This window comes from Seriola dumerili, unplaced genomic scaffold (genome assembly GCF_002260705.1).
Source record: "Seriola dumerili isolate Sdu_G_001 unplaced genomic scaffold, Sdu_1.0 BDQW01000003.1, whole genome shotgun sequence".
Lineage (NCBI taxonomy): Eukaryota > Metazoa > Chordata > Actinopteri > Carangiformes > Carangidae > Seriola > Seriola dumerili.
The window spans coordinates 3787695-3808765 of record NW_019174258.1 but is presented as its reverse complement, the minus strand read 5'-3'; the positions used below and the strand labels follow the sequence as shown (position 1 = coordinate 3808765).

Below are 21071 nucleotides of genomic sequence, written 5' to 3'. Positions count from 1 at the left end.
AAAACAGAATAGATTTATAGTATAGTATTTTACACACATACTGTCAAAAATACTAATATGTACATATTTTACACAAGGCAGAAAAGTCTTACTGGGATCTTCTGAGGGTTCTTGACGATGTAGCCCTTCCAGCCGAGTAGATAATACAGATACATAATCTGAAAGTCATATGCATTAATTAGGGCTGCGTTAATCAAAATGTAATGGAAATCGCAATATCCATATTGCAGGAGCTGCAATTTTGGTTAAGTTAAAATGTGTCACAACATTGTTGTGCATTGTGAGCACCATAGGCGTTGTGGTGCTACAGAGATGCCCCAGGCTGCAAATCATATTCTCCAGATGTAAAGGAATATGTTTGTTTGGTACAAGACTCAACAAAAATCACTTCAGAAGTTTCACATTTTTTTCAGTGAAAATGAAATGCAAAAACGACCATTCCAATCAATATTGCATATCACAGTTGCAATATTTGCCAAAATATGATTGTTTTTGCATATTCTGCAGCCCTAACATTAGAATATCGTGTGAAAATCCACGACCCTGTGTCAAAGACATGGGTAAAATCTAGAGCTGATCTGATATTTGGGTACCAATTAAATATGTAATGCGATTTTTAAGTATTGCGATTTGATATTTTAATTTTTGTTTACTTCTGTTCATTCAACAACTTGAATCATACACTTCAGGAGACTATGTATATCATGAGTCATATTTCCAAAAACAATGTCAGTCAGTCTCACATGCCGTCACTACCAGGCTAACCAGTGAGCTCCTGGGCTAACTGTTATCTACTAGCTAGTGTGGCAATTAAAAACTGTAAAAAAAAAAAAAAAAAAAAAAAAAAATGGTGATACTTAAATTGATCAATTTTTTCGCACCCCTAGTAAAGTCTAAGTTATTTGTCCCACAGAAACTGGAGCAGATGTGACTTGTCAGGTATTAACTCGTTTCATCTGAGAGACATGATGAAACTGGATCCATAACAGAGAGGACAATATAATTGTATCCTCATTATAAAGCATATCCTAAATTATAACTAAACTTATTCCTACAGAAACAGATACTGTATATAAATGGTAGGCATGAAAAGATTAAAGATTCATTTTATCAACAGCATACTCTCCAGTATTAATGAATTTATTATTGAGCTCATTATCAAGCTTCATAAGTCTGTTTAAGACAACAGAGATCCTATCTGTCTCTCGCTTTTCAATACTGAATATGTTCTTCAGACTAATCAGTAATGAAAATTGGCATTGAAAAACACCTTTTCATACCAAAGGGCCACCTGCTCTGTCAATCACTGTTTGTGAATGTATTATGGCCATAGACTGTATATGAGGAGTGGGTGGTAGGTCTATTGTGATCGGACAATCTCTTCAATATCTGTTGTTTCTCAGAGACGTGAATAATAATAACTTTATTTATGCAGTATAGAACCCTTCTTAACAAAGCCACACAGTGCTTCACAGAAAAATAAAACCAGATAAAAGCGAAGGCCAAAGAGCCTGAGCATAGAAGTGAAGATAATTAAATTAATAAGAACAATCAAAAAGAATAGAACAGCATCAATAAACATATTACATTACGCAATTTTTGAACGATTTGACAATAGGTGAAGAGAGGCAATGGGATATGTAAGAACAATTATTAGGGATAAAACAATGTAAATAAAATGCATATCAAACATTACCAAATACTGACTCAAAGGGACGTGTTTTAAACGGACTTAATGATTTAGAGCAACTGATTTTCAGTCAGGGGAGACTTCCAGAGTCTGGGGGCTCTAGACGACTGCATTTCATTAGAACACTCAGATTTTTTTTTAGCCATGCCCTGTGTCATACTCATGTCTTAACTGGGAACTACTTGGTGCAAGTCTTTTACTGTTTGCCACCAAATAGCATCTTGATTTACACACACATGCACATATACTGGAATAGAATAGACACACAACATGATTAGTACTCCATACCTGGGACCATCTCTTCTTGTTCCTGATGAGACTTTTGTCTTTTAGGTGAACATAAAGCATGTTGCCTTCTGGCATAACAAACATCAGCCTTCCACCGTAAGGAGTCTCAATGATTGACACATCATCTGGCTCTTTGTTGGTAAACACCCTGAATAGTTGGATGGATAGATGATTGGTTAGAAAGATAGATGTATAAATGTATAGATATATAGATAAATAGTTGATAGATGATAATCTCACCTGTAAACCTCTATGACAACTTGGATCAAGTCGTCAACGTAAGAGTTAACCAGCCTTTTCCCTGTATCTTTTTCAGTCATGAAGGCATCATCCACGTAAATATGACACTCGAACTCAAAACAGTCCTTATGTTCCTCCTTTGGATCACCTCGATAGCGGTCCAACCTTAAACAACAAATTATGGTAACAACACTGCAAAAGCCTACTTTCTTCTTCTCTACTAACTGTCAAAGCATGAAAGGAAATATATAGGGGAATACAATTTCAAATGTTACACAACAAAAATTTTTTGCATTTTAAGTCCTTTAATATCTTAAATCATAAGCAAATGAAGTGGACACATTTAATTCACGATTAACACAACATAAAAGCAAAATAACACCAGGCTGAAAATCTGTGTTTCAAAGCCTCTCTGGTTGAAAATTTCATGTCTCTTGCAACACTGATCAGAAGTGAAGTCTGTTGATGTATTGACTCACCCTGGAGTACACTTCTACATCACTGCAGCAAGGTGAGAAGTTAAACCAGTGGATATCAGTGGAAACAAGATTTTTAGCTGCTCTTAACTTTTGCTTTAAAGTGATGTGTAAAAGGAATTAAATCCATGTTCTGTATGTGATACTGGTACACCTAGGTGTCTGCTGTGACTGTGTGTCGAACCTGAACATGGAGGTGAGAATCTTCAGCATTTCATCATAGGTCTCATGCCACATGGTGGCACAAAGATAGATCACACAGTTCTGTATGTCATCATGGCTGTAGATCAGAGGAGAGGGGATGGGAGAGGTTTTCAACAGAAGTTTTAAACATTTCATGTTGTGAACGTATAACTCTCTCAACAGTCAAGGAAACTTTTATCTGTTATGGAGGCTGGGGACTATTAAAGTCCCATTGTGCCAATGATTTCATACAATAACCACACATGCACTAACTTCGTAATGCAAAAAAGTAAAAATTTCTCGTAGTTGACACGAACAAGAACATACGCAATAAACAGTATAAAGTAATAAGGAACACTCTTCTCCCTCTCACCTCTCTTGGTTTCGGGCTCGTGGCACCTTCATCTTGGTGTTGAGTAGCAGAGACAGGTCAATGAAAGCAGATTCATAGAGTCGACGAACGAAGAGCTGAGACGTTCTCTCTATACGCTGGACCTAAGACATGGTGAACCATATAGAGCCATTTAGGAGTATTTCTTTTTATCTGATTTTAGCTAAGAGGTCCCTGTTTTGCTGAAATTACTAGTAGACCTAAAATTGGATAAATTGTGATTGTAGGTTGTAGCTTAGATCAAATTGAACGATATAAATAGTCTTTTTTTAAGGGTTTTGTTTGTCCAAATTACAAGGAAAACAAATCCTCACTGACCTTTACTGATATCAAACCATGCTAGTTTTGGTGTGTGTGTGTGTGTGTGTGTGTGTGTGTGTGTGTGTGTGTGTGTGTGTGTGTGTGTGTGTGTGTGTGTGTGTGTTTTCATACGGTTACCTTGATCTTCCATACATAGTAGGTACATGTGACGAAGCCTGACCACATGCACACTCCCTCCAGTGCCAGCATTGAAAAAGGCCATTGTATGTAGTAGCTGTCAAATTGTCCATAAACATTTTGGTTAAAATATGCAATGACTGGATGTATGTAGATGCTAGTATATTTTGTGATAGTTATTGTCACAATAATTATGCTCATGACACACAACTCAATGTAGCCATTTCTCCCGATGACGCAAGACCAATTTTAAATTCTAAATTTTAAAGCTCACATGGGGCTTGTATCCAAAACTGCTTTTTATCATTTGAAAAATATTTCTAAAGTGTGACCATTTATCTCTCTGACTGACACTGAGAAACGTATGCATGCTTTTATATCCAGCAGACTTGACTATTGTTATACTCTCCTATCTGGTCTACCCAAAAACGTTATAAACCAGCTTCAGCTGATTCAGAATTCTGCTGCCCGAGTGTTGACCAGGACCAGAAGGAGAGAACACATTACACCTCTTTTAAAGTCCCCACATTGGTTGCCTGTCAGTCTATGTATTGATTTTAAAATTCTTTTACTTGTTTATAAAGCGCTTCATGGTGATGCACCTGCATATACAATGTGAAGATGCTATTGGTCACCAAAATCTGCACTGTCACATATTCTTGCATAATTAATATTGTGGGCTTTATTTGAATGATCTAAAGTGCATAGTCTAAAATGCATGGTGCAAGTCCATGTCTTTTTGCCTATTTTAATGTCGGAAAAAACAGTCGCTGCGCCAGGCGCATGGTTCAAAAGGGTTGTGCTTAGTGTCAAAATTAATCAAGGGAGTGTTTTTGGCGAAACATCCAATAAACCAATCACAGTGCCATCTCCCATTCCCTTTAAAAGCCAGACGTGCTATTATAATGGTGCAGTGTTTCACACAGAGTAAAATTCTATTTGCGGTCAATTGCTCACATAGTGTGACTGACCAATGAGCCCAGCCCCATCACATGCAGCAGCAACTCTGCGTGCTGAGGGGCAAAGAAGGGATGAGCCAATCAATGTGCTGTGCACAGCTCTACAGTGAAGTAACGGCACAAATCACAATGTTAGCAATATTTTATGTTACATGATTGTTATGAAACTGTGGTGGACAAAATTAGATGATGAATGGGGAACACTGTGGCGGATTTACCAGGAAAGAACGCTTCTCTGCAGTCTCATGCAAGAGACATCCACGACATGCCCGTGTATGTTGCCACATATTACTCTCTTGACAATGCGCCCATAAAATAACAGTGAATAACTGTGCCCCTGACTTAAGACCAGGTTTTTGCTTGTTCATCGTGCAATCAGTTTCTGCTGCCTCAAGATGAGTGCAAGTGTATTTGCTATTTAAACAACGTAGGCGCTGGAGAGAAAAATGACAACTGTGTCGGTCTAAAACTAGCAAAGACACTTGGCATTTCGCTTTGCGCTGGGTGTAAGATAGGGCCCTATATGTCTCTTGTTTGTTCCCCTACTTAGCTCATCCTTGACAACAACTAGATTTGAACAATATGCTTTCCTTGAACCCCCTTATCTATAAGGTACAGGTAATAGCAGTGGCTTCATCTAGACACAAACAGTCATAACAGAAGCTAAAAATGTCTAACAATGTGAAGGTTGTTATGGTGTTAGTGAAGTTTAGGAAAACAAGAGGAACACTGGAGTGAGAAAAATTTCCTTCACAATCAGTCATCTGTGAAGCACTTTGAACTAACCTTCATGAAAAGTGCTATAAAGTTTGATTGATTGATGGGATATGGCATGATATTTAGGACATTTCACTCACAATAAGCACATTTATAAACCAAGAAAACTGCTTGAAATGTGAAGAGTACAACTGCTTGCAGACACTGACAGTTTAAACCTGAAACAGGGAAATGCTGAAAAGTGTTGGCTGAAATACAGTTAGCAGAAATGTTGTACATACTCACTCACACACTCACACACCTGTTAAGGGAAGTACGACAGATGCTCCTGGTAATCTCGAGTAGGACTACAGGGGTTGTGTTCTTATGGCTCAGGTAGACCAAGCTTCCACAAAACTCTGCAATGGAAACATAGCTTTACATTTCAGAATGCTGGTAATAAGTGAAATTATGTTTATGAAGATTTCTCACATTTCACCACAGCTATTCAAACATTTTTCAGCTTACTGGTGTATTACAAAAATAACTTGATTAAACTGAAACAAGAGCACATCTCAATGACTTTAAAGAGAGCACAAACAATTCTAAATATTGGGTTAATGTTAAAAAAATAAGTCTACCTTGGATGCTTGAATGCTCTGCGCCGTCCAATTTTTGTGCCTGGGTTATAAAAAGTGTCAGTCCCAACAGTAGCACTGCAGGTCCTGTGCAACACACAGGCAGTGCAAAACTCATCCTGACTGCATGAATCTTACAGGCCACCACCCCAAACCAGTGGCAGGCTGCTGAGCAGAAGGCCTGAGACAGGAGACAAGGGAAGTATTAGCAATTCATTGTCAGGGGCATAAAATTAAATTTTTCAGTTTAGTAGGGCAGTTGCTAGGACTACAGATATAAATGAGCCACAGTCCATCTGATTTGCATAAAGTGCCATTAATCATGATGTGATACTGAACTTTTTAAGGCAAGTTTGGTGCATGTCTTTGATGCAGGGGAGTGCAAAAAAAGTTCCAAGTTGAATATTGTTTAAATAGAAGAAACATTTGGTACTGCAACCATACTACATGTGACAAAACACAGGGTAAAGAGGCTGAAGTAGGCAGCTCAGTGACGGACTTAAACCTGCTGGAGTTATTCAGAATTAATGTTGGAGATGTTTTTGTAGTTCCCAAAATGTTGCACAGGCCTAGTTAAGGAAGGAAAGAAGGATAGTTCCACTTCATCCTCTCATAAAATTCTAATGACACCTGCTTTGAAACGACAGGCAGGCGGGGCCCTTGGGTAATTTGCACGGCCCGGAGCATAGAGGGCCACCCGGCTCTGTTTCAAACTCTCTTGGGTGGTTAGGGTCCCTAATAAGGTGCTTAGTTCACCTATGTGTCGGGGAAGCTCTGCGCAAAACTGAGGCGTGGCCTTTTAAGTACATATAGAGAAATGCAATTTGAAGAATTCTTAGTAAATATCCCTCAAGGGAAACAGAAGAAGACATAACTACACATACCAATTGTACTCTATGCTGTATACCATATCTGTCTGTCTCTTTATGCCTGCTTTTCTGTCTCCCCCCTACCTACCTGTAAGAAAAACAGCACGAGTCCTATTTGCAGTAACTCCCAGTCATCTTTCTGCAGGTTAAAGTCCGACCAGATGATGGACTTCTGAATAAGCACATTGTGTAACAGGTATACCCCTCCTACAACAGAATAAAATGTTTCACTGATGTAAAAGAGACACTGTGCGATATAAACAAAATGGAATATCAAAAATATACAGATATAATGCACAATAAATACGAAAAGAAAACAAATAACACAATATGTTTGAATAGATTAACATGAAATCATGTGTGCTGATTTGAAAAGGTAAGAAACCCTGGATTTTAAGTAAATATGAAGAAATCAGGCTGTTGTAAATAAGTTGATGTTTTTGTGTTGTGCAGAATTGAAAGAGCAGTTTTGCAAAATTGAAAACAATTTAAGACTTCATCACAGTTAGAGAATATCCTCTGTAAGCCATATGCATCCCTCACATCATAGAAATCTGTTTGTTCTCCATTGTGAATGTTGGAAATTACATTTTCCCAGTCTAAGCATTGCAAAACTGTTAATAATACATTTCAAGAGCATATGTGATTTTGTAAGCATAGCCTTTTGAGTATTGTATGTTGGTGCTGACATTGATGGCAGATAATTACCTATCATGATTATCCTCAGAATACTGCTGATGACAAACACAAAGTCCCTGAAACCATCCAATTCTGACAATGTATCCTGCAGGAAGAAGGATCGAAAAGAGTCTCACTGATCATGTCAAGTCAATATGTTTGTACACTACAAATATACAGACGAAAAACAGATCACTATCCACCTAAAGCTGTATGATAAGACATGGAAAAACACCTGGCACCGTTGGCCATGTTGGCAGTGCAATTACAAAACATTACGAGGTTAAAAAAGTATATTTTAAGGATTGCGGTCAATGGGGGATTTCAGCTTTTTACATAATGAACTTGTAGTCTACAGTGGAATGAATGGCCTGGGTAAATTCCATTTTTGGAAATAAATAGTGGTAGTAAAATAGTAGTTAAGTTGTTGTCAGAAGACAGAATAAAAGAAACGCATTATAGAAAACATTGTACCTGCATGCGGTTAGTAGCTTGCAGTGGATTTTCCCACCAACAAAGGGAGATGAGAAGTGAAGAGAAAATTCCCACTCCAACATAGACGTAGCAGTCGGCGCTCTGTCTATCCACATATGATGACACACGAACATAGTAGTCAACTCCCACGAGGCAGTAACCTGTTAGTTAGGAATTGGTTAGTTAATTTGTGAAGTGATGAAGCAGTTAGTTAGTTGGTTAGTTAGTAAGAGCTGTTTCTCTATTATGTCAGTGAATTTGCATGCAAGCTAAAAAAATGTAAAAGTATTGAAGCAGTTGTCATTTGACTGGAAAATAAATTACTCTGCTCAGGTATCCTCCTAGAGATTACTTTCATAAACAATACATTTGTAAATAGCAAATAAGTTTTGAAAGAAATGTAATGCAGACGGAAGAACGTGATTAATAATGTTAAGGTTAATAGGTTGGTATAGTTAATATAATGAGGAAATGGTATGTAACATGTTAATGTTTAGGTACTGGCAGCACTATAGGGACTGATTGTGGTCTGGTTAATTACAGAAAATGTGACTTGTTTATTCACATTTAATGAAAACTGCAACCTTTCCCTAACCTTAACTAAACCTAAAAGGAGATGGGACTGTGGTTGCAAACTCTGGGCTCTGGTGTCACGGTCACGTATTTTGTCTGGCCACCATCCACCCCAGTCATGTCCTTGTGACTCCAGTGTGGTAGTCAAATGTAACACTTTATTCACAGAGATGTTGCCTCTGAAAATAATCCAGCCAGTGATTATGTTCGCTACCACAATGTAGTTGGGAAAACAATTAAGTTGTAGATAAATGTCATTTCTTGGAGAAAGGGTTGCAGTCATTGTTACATGACCTACCTAGATTTGTCTAATCTAGGTAACATCGCATTTGTTACCTAGATAGGCTACTTCTGGCACTAGGCTTCATTCATGTTGTAGCTAAAAGTTTGTCAGGATTCAAACATGTTTTATAAACAATGTGAGCTGTTGAAGTGTTTGTCTCCTCCATGAAACCTGGAGCTTGCAACATACATGAAACTACTATTTGAATGCTCAAATCAGAGCATGTCAGTGTTTTGCCAGTTAGTAAATCTTATATCATTCATCTGAGACAGTTGTTACAATTAGGGTGGCAGATTTACTGAACCCGATGTTGCATGGAAAAAAAACAAATGAACAATGGAAAGAAAGTGTTGGGGCTGATAATTAGAGACACTTCAATTCAGTCAAAACCTGAAGGCAGAAACTATGACTGAAATGTGTTCAAAACAAGTGGGAGAAACTGAGGAAAACAATCAGTATATGACATCTATTATTGCACCTTTGCCGTAGGAGGAAGAAGATACCAAACTGTTGTCCTCTTTCTTCTTCACTACTATAGTCCCAGTTTTGTATATGGAAATATGTATGAGCATGGCTATCAAACATTACATTTGAACTAACAGACACTTTCAAAGGTGAATTTAATATATTCTTGTGAAGCAGTGATATGTTAAGTCTATGGAGTAAAAGAACAGTCAGATCCAGATTTTCATTTTGGAGATAACAACAAACCAAATGGGACTGGACACTCAACAGCACCATCTTTTGACTGTGAAGGTAGTATTGGAGGTCGGCTTTGTGATTCTGTCGTCGATATTAGTTACAAGTGTTCAAAAAAAGGCAGACAAAGACTTCCTAATGGGCAGTAAATTAATGAGTTACCTGCAACTGTGAGAATGAGGGAGCATATTGGGAACACGATTTTCCACTTTTCCCTCTGTAGTCTGAACACAATCTGCAGAATGGCAGACATAATACAGACTCCTCCACTGATGAAGAGATTAGTCAACACATCAAACTGAGGCATTACGACTAGCACCAGGACTGAAGTTCCAAGAGACACCAGACACTCAATTGCACAAACCTGGAAGAGACACAAAGGTGCCATTATGTCACATATACATATATTTCAGTGGGTGAAAACTGGTCTACTCTCATGAATGAAACTGAATCCAAACAGTCAAAATAGCGCAGCTGTGGCCAAAATGATTACCACCAATTGTACAACACTAACTTTTTTAAACCATACTGGAACTGTTGTGGTTAAATAAATTGACCTTTGCCCAGCATTAGTTTAACAATCAAGAAATCAAATGTTATGTGGATTTGCTGAATGTATTGATATGGCAGTGAGGATTTTGCTTGTTTCCTGTGTGCAGTAATTTTGAAAACCACAAGAAGCATGATTCTCATTCATGTGTACACATTGACTAGGAACATGACAATATGATGCACTGACATACTATGGTTAAAATCTGCTAATTGTACATGCACTTGTGTATAGTCATGTATTTGGTTTAGTAAAGTGTAATATTTTACTGTGGAACCATTTTACATTGTTCCCTAAAGTGTCTCTTTCATAAAGAGTGACAGATGAACAGATTAAAAACTCAACCCCCAACAAAAATCAAAACAAATATTGTTGTTATATGCTTGTGATATTGCTAACCCCTAGATTTTAAGGTTGTACCATATGCATTTTTCCATTATCTTATTTGTTACAATCACATGCAAAGCACTGTACATAATAAAAAAGCAAGATTCATAAAAACGTACAAGTGACATGGTCTTCATGTTGGGCTGTACAAAGCTCTTGAAGGCACACCTCCACAGTGATTTAATGAACACCAGGAAGTTGGGGCAAACCAGACAGAAAACCAACATCAGCATGTAGAACTGTTTTTCCTTTTGGCTGCGCATGGAGGTTGGACTGGACAGCGTTGATAACACCAAGAGAGAGCCCTGATTGGACAAACAATTTAAGTATGTTAAGAAAAACTGAAATTTGGACTTCCATGTACTGTAAATATAAAGATGACTAGGATTTAATGACAACCTCTCCCTGCTTCCAGCTCCTATTGTAGATTAACTGTAAGGTCACCTCATTGCTTCATTACCATTTACCCTCACACCAATAAGGAAGTTAATCAGGTTGAACAATAAACATTTTTATTACATAGGAAAATTGAGACAGTAATATTTTGGGAATTCATTGCTTTGTGACTGACTGTAACTCTGTGATTCATCAACAAGACATAGAATTAAAGACAAGGCCAAAGGAGGAAGATTAAAAACTGAAAGGGAATAGGGACAGAAGCTCAGAGGTAGACGATGCAAACACAAGACTGATAGAGAAAAATGAAGATGATATTTTCAAAGAGGGAGACAGATACACAAAGAAACAGAGAGAGATAAAACAACAAAGGGAGAAAGATGGGTACAAAGGCATCAAGTATTGTAAGCTCTGCCCTATCATAAATAGCTGGAATATTGTTCATGTTACTTTGTGGACAGACAGGCAGAAACAGATAAGACATATTTTGGTAAACCGTTTAAGTTCTGAAAAAATGAACTACAATCACTGCACTGAAAACAATTTATATTTTAATATAAAATACTTATCTAATGCATAAATAAATGTGTTTTTGGTGTTCATGATTGTTTATAGCTGATTAGTCTAACATTACCTGTGCAGTTTAGATACGTTTAAAACAGCATTCAGTTTTCTAATCACAACAGGGTTGGTTAAATATTTCAGGAACAACAACTCTCAGATGCAGGCTACAGAAAGTGATACAATTAAAGAAATGTATCATCAACAGCACATATTCAAATTAAATAATTTGTTCAAGTGTAGTAATAAAAATAAATACAAGTTTTTACAGCAATCGTTTCTAATTTGCCAATTGAATATTGAATACACAGTAACAGCTTTAAACACTTATTGGCAGTAAAAGACATGCACACATGTATTTGACTAAGATCCTATGATGAAAAATGACCCAAAGATTTTTAGCTTGATGCCTCTGAAACCAGAGCCAGGAACTTCATGGTGGTGTTTCTCCTTCTATGCCTCACCACCAATGAGGAATAGAAAGAAAAATAACTTTACAGATAGATAGACGGGTAGATAATCCTACCTTAGCGATAACAGCACTGGTCAAGACGGCTAACCCCACAATCACCGCCACCAGATACTGGGCCAGTTGGAAACATCTTCTCTTAGATTCCTTCTCAGCTCCTACTGGGTTCAGCTGGAATGGATCCCATGTATCCCTGAGATGCACACATGGACGCACATATATTGACCATCTTGAGCCGCTATCACAGTTATATCATAGTTGTCCAAGGAAAATTAACCAAGATGGCAGATCCATGGCAGAAGGCCAGTGAGACCCATTGAATTATAGACTCCTGCTGGACATGGGCTAAAACCAGAGAGCGTGTTAACCTGTTATGAGGAAGCCAACAAGACCAAATAAAGATATATATGAAGGAATTACAATTATTATAATTCAGATGATGCAGGTCTTAATCAGGGTGTGTGTGGTCTAGTCATTTAAATAACTGAACCCATTTTGTATATTTCCTGTGAGGGTACAGATTCATGGGTACAATTTGTCTTTACCTTTTTGTGGCTGTCAATGTCATTTCTTTTTTGAATACAATATTCCCATCTTGTTTTCTTTCTTTTAGTTGTTAGATTTGTTTGTCTGTCTACTTTGTTGTTACCAGCCACTTTGCATTGCTGTGAGATGAAAGATTTTATCATAAAGAGAAGGGTGAATGATGTGTGATAGAGATCCAAGCCTGGATTCTGACCTAAGCAAACAAAGGTACACAGGTATGACAGGTGACCGAGTCTACACCGGAAAACAAACTTAAGATGTTGATTATTTATCAGCCTATCAGCCACCCCCCACTGCTAGCTGAATAATGTCAATTAGGAGGGTGTGGGTTCTCTATCTGGAATTGATAACACATGCGGTCTTTGACTTTGCCATAGCAACTATCAAATATTATCAGTTACGTATATCAAATACAGCTGTTCTTTTATGGCCTGAGTCACACTGGCAGAAGCTGTTTATTTGAGATAAGAGTGTTTGTGAACAGTGATGAACTCTTGTCTTCAATGATACATATAACTAGTCATTACGTAATTAACCATGAAAAGCTGTTCTTTTTAGAAGAACTAAGCTTTTAAAGTGCTGGAGGATAGACTGTATTTAATTTGAATAATCAATACCAATTATAATAACAGAGTACAAATGTATATCTTGTCACTCAAGCACAGAGAAGTTTAACACACAATGCCAACACTGATGTTGATGCCACTGATGCCAGTAAAGAAATAGATTTTTGGTTTCCAGTTTTGTCATTTCAATCCTGCTAAATGCTCTCTGGACCTCGTGGCTCATAATACTATTGGTATTTATCTTTCTGCCCAGCTCCTATTATTATTTATGACTGAAAAAAAAAATTTCAGTGATTTCAGTAACACCAGTATTTGCTAGTTTTCTCAGACTGTAGACACTATATGCCATATCTGGCATTGTTTTTTTTTATTTTTCCTTTTTAAAATCATACTTAATTGAAAATGTGTTTTCCTGTAAAACTTTCCTTTTTATCAGATGAACGATAGCAGAATATATATGTAATGTATTTGAAAAATTCTAATCCTAGAAACAACTGGAGTCTTTTCTCCTTAGTGGTATAAATATGCAGAAGGTGATTGAAACTATAGTATGTATTTAACATTTTAAATGGAGTAGCACTCCCTTAACAGCAGTCAGTGTCTGTTAGGATGATATCAGCCACAGCAATAAAGAGAAGCACAGCGGCGCACCGGGGAAATTAGCTGGTTCCTCAAATGTAAATTATACCAAATACAAACTTGGTAATACAATACTTTATTATATATCACTGGACAAACAATTTGATGATTATATCCATTACCAATATCCATCTAACTAACAATTAACCTCCTAATAGTGATAAAGAGGTTAATAAGCTTGTGGAAGTGCAGCAGCTGCCTAATTCAAAGCTGCATTGTGTGTTCAATGTATTTGTTTCTAAATCTGTCTCATGACTATAGCCAGTCAGATACAACTTTAAATGATGGCATGAAAAATTTTGCCTCGTTAGCATTGTTAGTTAAAGAATAATCCAAACTGTCCTTGAATAAGGAAATGAATTCCCTCTTTAATCTTTTCACTTCCAGTAAGTATCTGTGATCAAGTACAGATTGTTGCCAAATTGTAAAGTGTAACCTTTCCGTCTTTTCTATCTACTGTATGCAAATGAAGACAGTACAAAAAAAGCTATTTTCATATTGGACCATCTAGACAGACTGTTGGTCATTTCTGACTTAAGACTATAGTTGTAAACACATAGAAATAAATTATTTGTTATTGTAAACAGATTATGCCCTCTGAACAGATACAGAAAGCATCCAAGTTTGTCTGAATTTGTGTACTATATTCACAATAACTTTCTCACTGATACATTCAGACATTCAGCAAAGTCCTTCCTGAATAACTAATCAGTTTTCACCAGATTTGTTGGGCAGCGCAGGTTAAAGCTTGTCATATTATGTTTTTCTTATGATATAATTTAATCCAGTATTGAAGCCTGGCACGTCGTACAACTTGACAGTAGACCTGGAGCTAGGGAGCATTACAAATGTATATTCAGAATGGCCAGGAGAGCTTTTTAGATTTTTGTTAAGTCTTCTCAGTGACACTTCAAACCAACTTCATTTTCATTTATACTTCACACATCTTTTTTTCTTTTTTTTTTTATATATTATGTAACAGCTAGCTAATTAGGAATGTTTTTGTGTCAATAGCTTTCCATTTTACAGGATAATGTCAGTGTGGCTGTCCACCAGCTGAAGCTCAGTAGAAGTTGGGTGATGTAGCAGGACAAAGACCATAAATATCAAAGTAAATTCTAGAGCCCAGTTAGAGCCCAGACCTTAACCCAATAGTGATATTGTGGAATGACCTCAAAAGAGATCCACACTAGACATCCTTAGAATATGGCTGAGCTGAAGCTGTTCTATAAGGAAGAATTTTCCTAATTTCCTCCTCATCATTGTGCCGGTCTGATCAGCAGCTACTGGAAGCACTTGTTTGAAGTTATTACTGCCAAAGGAGGTTTGACCATTTAAAAAAATCCAAGGGTTCACTTACTTTTTCCACCGGCACTGTGAATGTTTAAAGGGTGTGTTCAATAAAGAGACAAAAGATTACAATTGTTTGTGTGATATTAGCTTAGAGACACTGTGTTTGTCTACATTTGTGACTTAGATGAAGATCAGATCACATCGTATAAAATGAATGCAGAAAACCAGGTCATTCCAAAGGGTTCACATACTTATTCTTGCCACTGTATGTATGATAAGAAAAATTTTACAGAGAAATTAAGCAGTCTATTGAATTTCTAACAAGGCCTTGCTTACACCCAGTATTAATCGTAATACAAATAGGTATAGGACTACAGGTAGTAGCTTTGGTTTACACCAAATTAAAAGACTTTTAGGAATATTTCCACAGGTTATTTCCTTAGCAAGTTATCATGTTTCCACAGTACAGAACCAATTTTGTTTGATTGCCAAAAAGCCTCACAAAGACAGCATGGATTACAAACAATAGAAGGAGCCACCAGAGAAGACAATGTTGTGCTGCCTATAGGAAGAAAGTGTCATCTAGACAGGTGTCTTTACCCATTGCATATATTTGATCAGGCAGGCTAATTGAGATCAAATTGTGGCAGCTGGGCCCAGTGGGCTGCCATCCATATGTATTTAATATATATTTAAATTCAACTTATTATCCTCTTTTTTCATCTGTAACATCAGTCACCGCCTTAAATGAAGCAGAAAATAAACATAATGACCTAAAGAGGCAACACGTAGGGTAGATTAATTTTTACCTGTGCCTTCCCTCTCTTTTCTTTCCTCTGTATTTGAGTTCCTCCATCTTGCTTGCCTACTTCACTGCTCCAGCCGTATGGTGACTTGTGTAGAGTCTGTGTGTCAAAGAGAAAAAAATATTCAAACAGCAACCTGAAATTAGTCCTTTTTTAAATTAACCACAGTATAATAGGTATTTTAAAATGACAGAATGACCTAATTAAGCCATTTTAAAATGTAAAAAAACAGAAACTGTACCTTGATAATTCTTCTATTTATTGGATCTTTGTCTTCAAGTTTCCAGAAGTCCACCTCTAGTGTTTTTGTATCTCTTCAAAGAAGCTCTACCTTCAGTTCACCTCAAACTCAGAAAAATGTCCTCCAAACTCAAATATCAGCAAACTTTTATCCACAGGAAAGAAGTTTCAACCATCCAAAGTAGAATGAAATTACATGAAATCCCAAATCATGAGTAAAAATGTATGTATTTTAAATTAGTTTCATTAAAAAATCTTGAGTTTTGGACTGGAAACCAACTGCGTCACAGTCTCAGTCAGACTGACAGTCTGTAAGTCAGTTTATCTTTTGTTCATCTGTTTGTGTGTTATCACCAGTTTATGAAAGAAACACCCATGTAGAGAGCCAGGTTCAGCCCTCTCAGGTGTGTGTGTGTGCGCCTGTCCGATGATCATAGTTCATGTAAGCAGTGTAAACCAGGAAGTGTGTACGTAGGTTTCGGAGATATTGATGAGAAACCATAAAATAGTGTATCCACCCAACATGAGTAATGGATATGATTGGAGATTTAAAAAAAAAGAAGATTTTTTAGATTGGGTGTGTGTGTGTGCATGCATGCGTGTGTGTGTGTGTGTGTAATCAAAGCTTCTCACTCGCCAAAAAATTGAAGTTATCTATCCAGTTTTTATGAGGGGCAGTAAAAAGGTACAAGGATCATTTGCACTGACGCACGCACGCACGCACGCACGCACGTATGCACGCAGTCTTAAGTGTTTTTAATTAACTAAGGCTAACATTTAGTGTTCTGTACTAAGGATAACCTTGGGTGAGAAGATGCTGTATGGAGAGTGCGTCTCACATAAATGCTTCGTCCTTTATATTTTGAAAGTACATCAGATATCAAAGAAATGCCATCCGTCCTTAAATATGACTCCAAGATGATCAGTGTAGTGTTTTGGATTGAGCTTTGTCTACATGTACTGTATATGAAATTGTTTTTATAAGTGTTTGTGGTTAATTTATGGTTGTAAAACTTGTGTCATCTGAAAACGCCATGGGAACAGGTGCTCTGTTGTTACACTTAATGTAAGGGTTCTTGTTTGCTTTGCCTTTTTGTAAACAAACGGTTTATTCCTGTCTGCTGGGCTTAATGCCATTCTAACATGAAACATGTTATTTTAGGCGTTGTAAAAATTATTAACTATTGTTCCAAAACAAAACCAACGACAAATTTTAATGAGTTATTGTCAAGGTCAAGTACTGACATTGATGGCAATTACAAATTTAGTGTGTTACTGTTACCACTGGGTGTCAGTACCGAGCTTTGATTGTAGCCTGTGCCTATGCTTCAGTGATTTTTCAGTGGTTTTGAGGTGTGTGTGTGTGTGTGTGTGTGTGTGTGTGTGTGTGTGTGTGTGTGTGTCACAAATGATCCTGGTGTGTGTGTAAGAGAAGAGATGGACAAGAGTTCTTGTTTGTGTACACCGTTGGTTCATGTGAATTTCTTTCATCTCAGTCATGTGTGTCTTAAATGGTGTGTGTACATTTGCACAAGAATGTGTGTGTTTGCGTCCATGAAGCCATGGTCCTGCATGTTGTGTGTGTGTGTGTGTGTGTGTGTGTGTGTGTGTGTGTGTGTGTGTGTGGTGTGGGCTCAAAAGAATGTCCCTGTCAGATTGTGGACTCTCATTAAGATGCTCTGCCAGTGCATAATAAGCTGGCCATATGGTCAACATGGCGGTGGTATCTCCCCCCACCTTCAGGTGGTTGAGTTTCAAAACAGTTCCACAATTATAACATACAGCAACCACAGAGCAAGGCAAGAGAGAAAGCAGATTTTATGTGTTTGATTTGGAGAAGCAAGATCACTTGCAAGCGAAACATCCCAAAAACCATCTCTTATTGTTCATAAAAGGATATGGGAATGGCTAACAGACCACACAAAGTTGTGTCAGACAAGAGTTTGGCATCTTGTCATTTCTCAGAAGCAGTGCTCTTAGCTCCACAGTCCTGCTCCATGATCTGTGAAATGTTGCTCACATCACGATTGTAATGTCACGGAGGGCAGTGCTACTGCTATTCACAGCTGATGCCTCTCAGATCTACAGAAAGGTCAGTAGCAAGGTACCCATCCCTGGCTCTGATTTGGGCACGTTGAAATGCTCATTGCCAAACTATAATTAGTAACCATATGGACTGTGTGTTGAGAATAACTACCTGCTGTAGATACACATGGAGAGGCTATGCTTACTCTCAGTATTAATCGGCTGTTCAGAGGCTGTAAAATGGCAAGGGAGGAGAAGGGTCATGAATGAAATTTTAACTCAAACTCCCTAGATTAGCAGAGAATATCTACTGGAAACCACTATTCTCTTCGCTCTCTAAAAGATACAGTTGTTTAATTTCATTTTGGAATTTTAGTCTTAGGTTTATATAGATTCAAATAGTGCCCTTTATTATGAAAGGGTTTCTGACACTGTCAGTGTCACTGCCATTCTACAGCTGCATGTACTGCAGGTATAAGCCAATTTAAGCTTATTGTCTCTGGTTTGTTTCCTTAAACATCCCATACATAAGACTGTGGGCAGCTGCTTCCAGCTCACAAGCTCACACTACCCCATGGTACAATACTTGCCCTGAGTGAAATGGTGGAGAGCTGAAGTAAATTATGGGCCTAGATAGTTTTCTCATCAGTCATTAGACCAAACCAAGGCTAAAGTAACACTAAATATTAGACATGCCATACATTCGGAAGTTAACCAGCGGACTCCAGTGGAATGTTCATGTTGTTCTGCTTCTGTTTGATCTATAAATAATATGAGGCAATAACTTAATACATTATCCACTTGACAAATGTACATTGCTCATTGCTGTGAGTTCATTTTCAACTCCACTGTCTTCCCTCTATCAATCAAAAATGATAGCTTTGACACTACTATTGATGTGTACTCATGAATTAAAAAAACAAACATGTAGCTTCTAACTGTTTCGGCAGATACGTTCAGTGTCCAGAGAAGATTGCACTGCCACTGATCAGGATGAATGTGAAAGGGAGTGCTACTGATCAGTATATTAAGGAAACATGAAGACACAAACAGAGAGTTTTTGAAAATTATGCACAGCAAGAACTCTATAAAGGCCTTGGGGCATTGATCAGCTCTGATTGTGCTGAGAGAATGTATTTAGGTAAGAATCAATTGAGATAAGCCTCCCCCTGGTCGAATACATACACTTAGACAGACACACATTGTTGATTCTTCCTTTAGCCTCCACTGCTACAAACTAAAAGAAAAGTCACATAAAACTATTCCTACAAACTGCACCACTAATCACAAAGTAAAAATTGTGTCCCCCCCACATCTGGTTCAAACATTGAAACAGCCTGCAGTTTGATATCTAAAGTCTGCCAGAAAGATTGCAGAGCAGTTATATATAGACATATTACTATATGATACAAAGACGTTTCGTTAACCAAAAGAGGCAGAGTGCTGTATAAATGTTCAGAAATGTCAAATTCATCAAAGTGTTGTAGAGCTGCATTCTCCAAATGTGGCTGAATGTTGTCTGAAACAAAGTGTGGATCAGGACGGTCTGCTTTTAGAAAGGTAATAAGGTAAAGCCTTTGATCTGGCATGAGTTTACTTGACTAAAAATGACACTTGTTAGACTTGAAATACATTAATATCCCAAATATCACATTCACAACCCTAATAATAGAACTGCACTGAAATCTTTATTGCAGAATGCTATTTTCAGTGCAATTTATTTCATATAGGTTGCAGGGAGATTATCGAAAATCAAGAATGATTTTTATAGAGGGTGCACCACATCCCGGCTCACAAGATGAGACTGGTGTGGGAAATATCTGATGTGCACATGATGTAATGTGTATGTGTGTTGTAAATGTCGTTTTATCAAAAAGTAATTCCACATGCATCATAAAATTCAGAAAGTTCAGTCATGTTGGACAAATAGGAACCATGCATACCGTTACCACAAACACAGAAACCCTGTACAGTATAATGCAATACATTTTTTAGTGGTTGATTCAACTCTGTTCACTTTTTTGGCTGTGGTTGTTATGTAAGACTGATTTGTTTTAAAAAGCTATTCTAATATTTCGTTTATTCATCTGTGAAACATGTTATTTCACACATATTGATTCACACAAATTAGATACACTTCTGAATACCATGTTCCAAATTTAAAAGGATTCCCTAGAGGAGTTCCCGAGATATTGCGTTCAAAAAGCCAAAAATGTGTTTAGTGAGGTCACCGTGACTTTGACCTTTGACCACCAAAATCTAATCAGCTCATCCTTGAGTCCAAGTGAATTTTTGTACCAACTTTGAAGAAATTCCTTCAGGAAGTAACTGAGCTATCGCGTTCATGAGAATGGGACGTACAGACAGACAACCTGAAAACATAACGCCTCTGCCCCTGGGTACAAATATAAAAACCTCTGTACAATCTACTGCTGTCCAAAATACTGCTGCAATAAATTATATATTTATCAACTACTTCATCATAACCGTAACCGACCTCTATTCAGTTTTTATTAAGACTGTTTCAAATAGGTTTAGACTATTGGATTTCTATGTTCTTGAGGTGTTGCAATGCATGGTATTCAGAAGTGTATCTAATTTGTGTGAATCAATATGTGTGAAATAACATGTTTCACAGATGAATAAACAAAATATTAGAATAGCTTTTTAAAACAAATCAGTCTTACATAACAACCACAGCCAAAAAAGTGAACAGTGAGTTGAATCAACCACTAAAAAATGTATTGCATTATACTGTACAGCAGGGGTCCCCAAACTACGGCCCGCGGGCCACATCCGGCCCGCCAAAGCAATTGGAGTGGCCCACTTAACGATCCCAGACAATCCCTCTAAACATCAACCAATTTTTATTAAATTGCATTTTCCTATCAGAACATCATAACATATCCGTACTTAAAGGTTGGCATTCTAATTAAAATTGACCATAGTTATGAGCTATTTATAGTTAATAGTGGCTCATCTTCACCTCCTCACACAATGGTATATTCTGACGTGACT

The 21071-nt window shown here is 37.4% G+C and overlaps 1 protein-coding gene across 2 annotated transcripts in view; it reads right to left on the bottom strand.

Moving 5' to 3' along the window:
* LOC111220150 overlaps positions 1–16306 on the bottom strand; it is a 29615-nt gene extending 13309 nt beyond the window's left edge. For both annotated transcript variants that reach the window (XM_022743141.1, XM_022743149.1), the window contains exons 1-16: positions 16030–16306; positions 15792–15887; positions 11996–12131; positions 10632–10817; positions 9738–9939; positions 8021–8181; positions 7577–7652; positions 6957–7075; positions 6003–6180; positions 5684–5780; positions 3707–3803; positions 3251–3372; positions 2879–2974; positions 2219–2383; positions 1979–2126; positions 93–158 (exon numbers count right to left, since the gene is read on the bottom strand). In XM_022743141.1, coding sequence (XP_022598862.1) covers positions 93–158; positions 1979–2126; positions 2219–2383; positions 2879–2974; positions 3251–3372; positions 3707–3803; positions 5684–5780; positions 6003–6180; positions 6957–7075; positions 7577–7652; positions 8021–8181; positions 9738–9939; positions 10632–10817; positions 11996–12131; positions 15792–15838 — 1896 coding nt within the window. In that variant the 5' untranslated portion in view covers positions 15839–15887; positions 16030–16306. The remainder of the gene's footprint in view (positions 1–92; positions 159–1978; positions 2127–2218; positions 2384–2878; positions 2975–3250; positions 3373–3706; positions 3804–5683; positions 5781–6002; positions 6181–6956; positions 7076–7576; positions 7653–8020; positions 8182–9737; positions 9940–10631; positions 10818–11995; positions 12132–15791; positions 15888–16029) is intronic.
* Positions 16307–21071: the final 4765 nt, after the last annotated feature.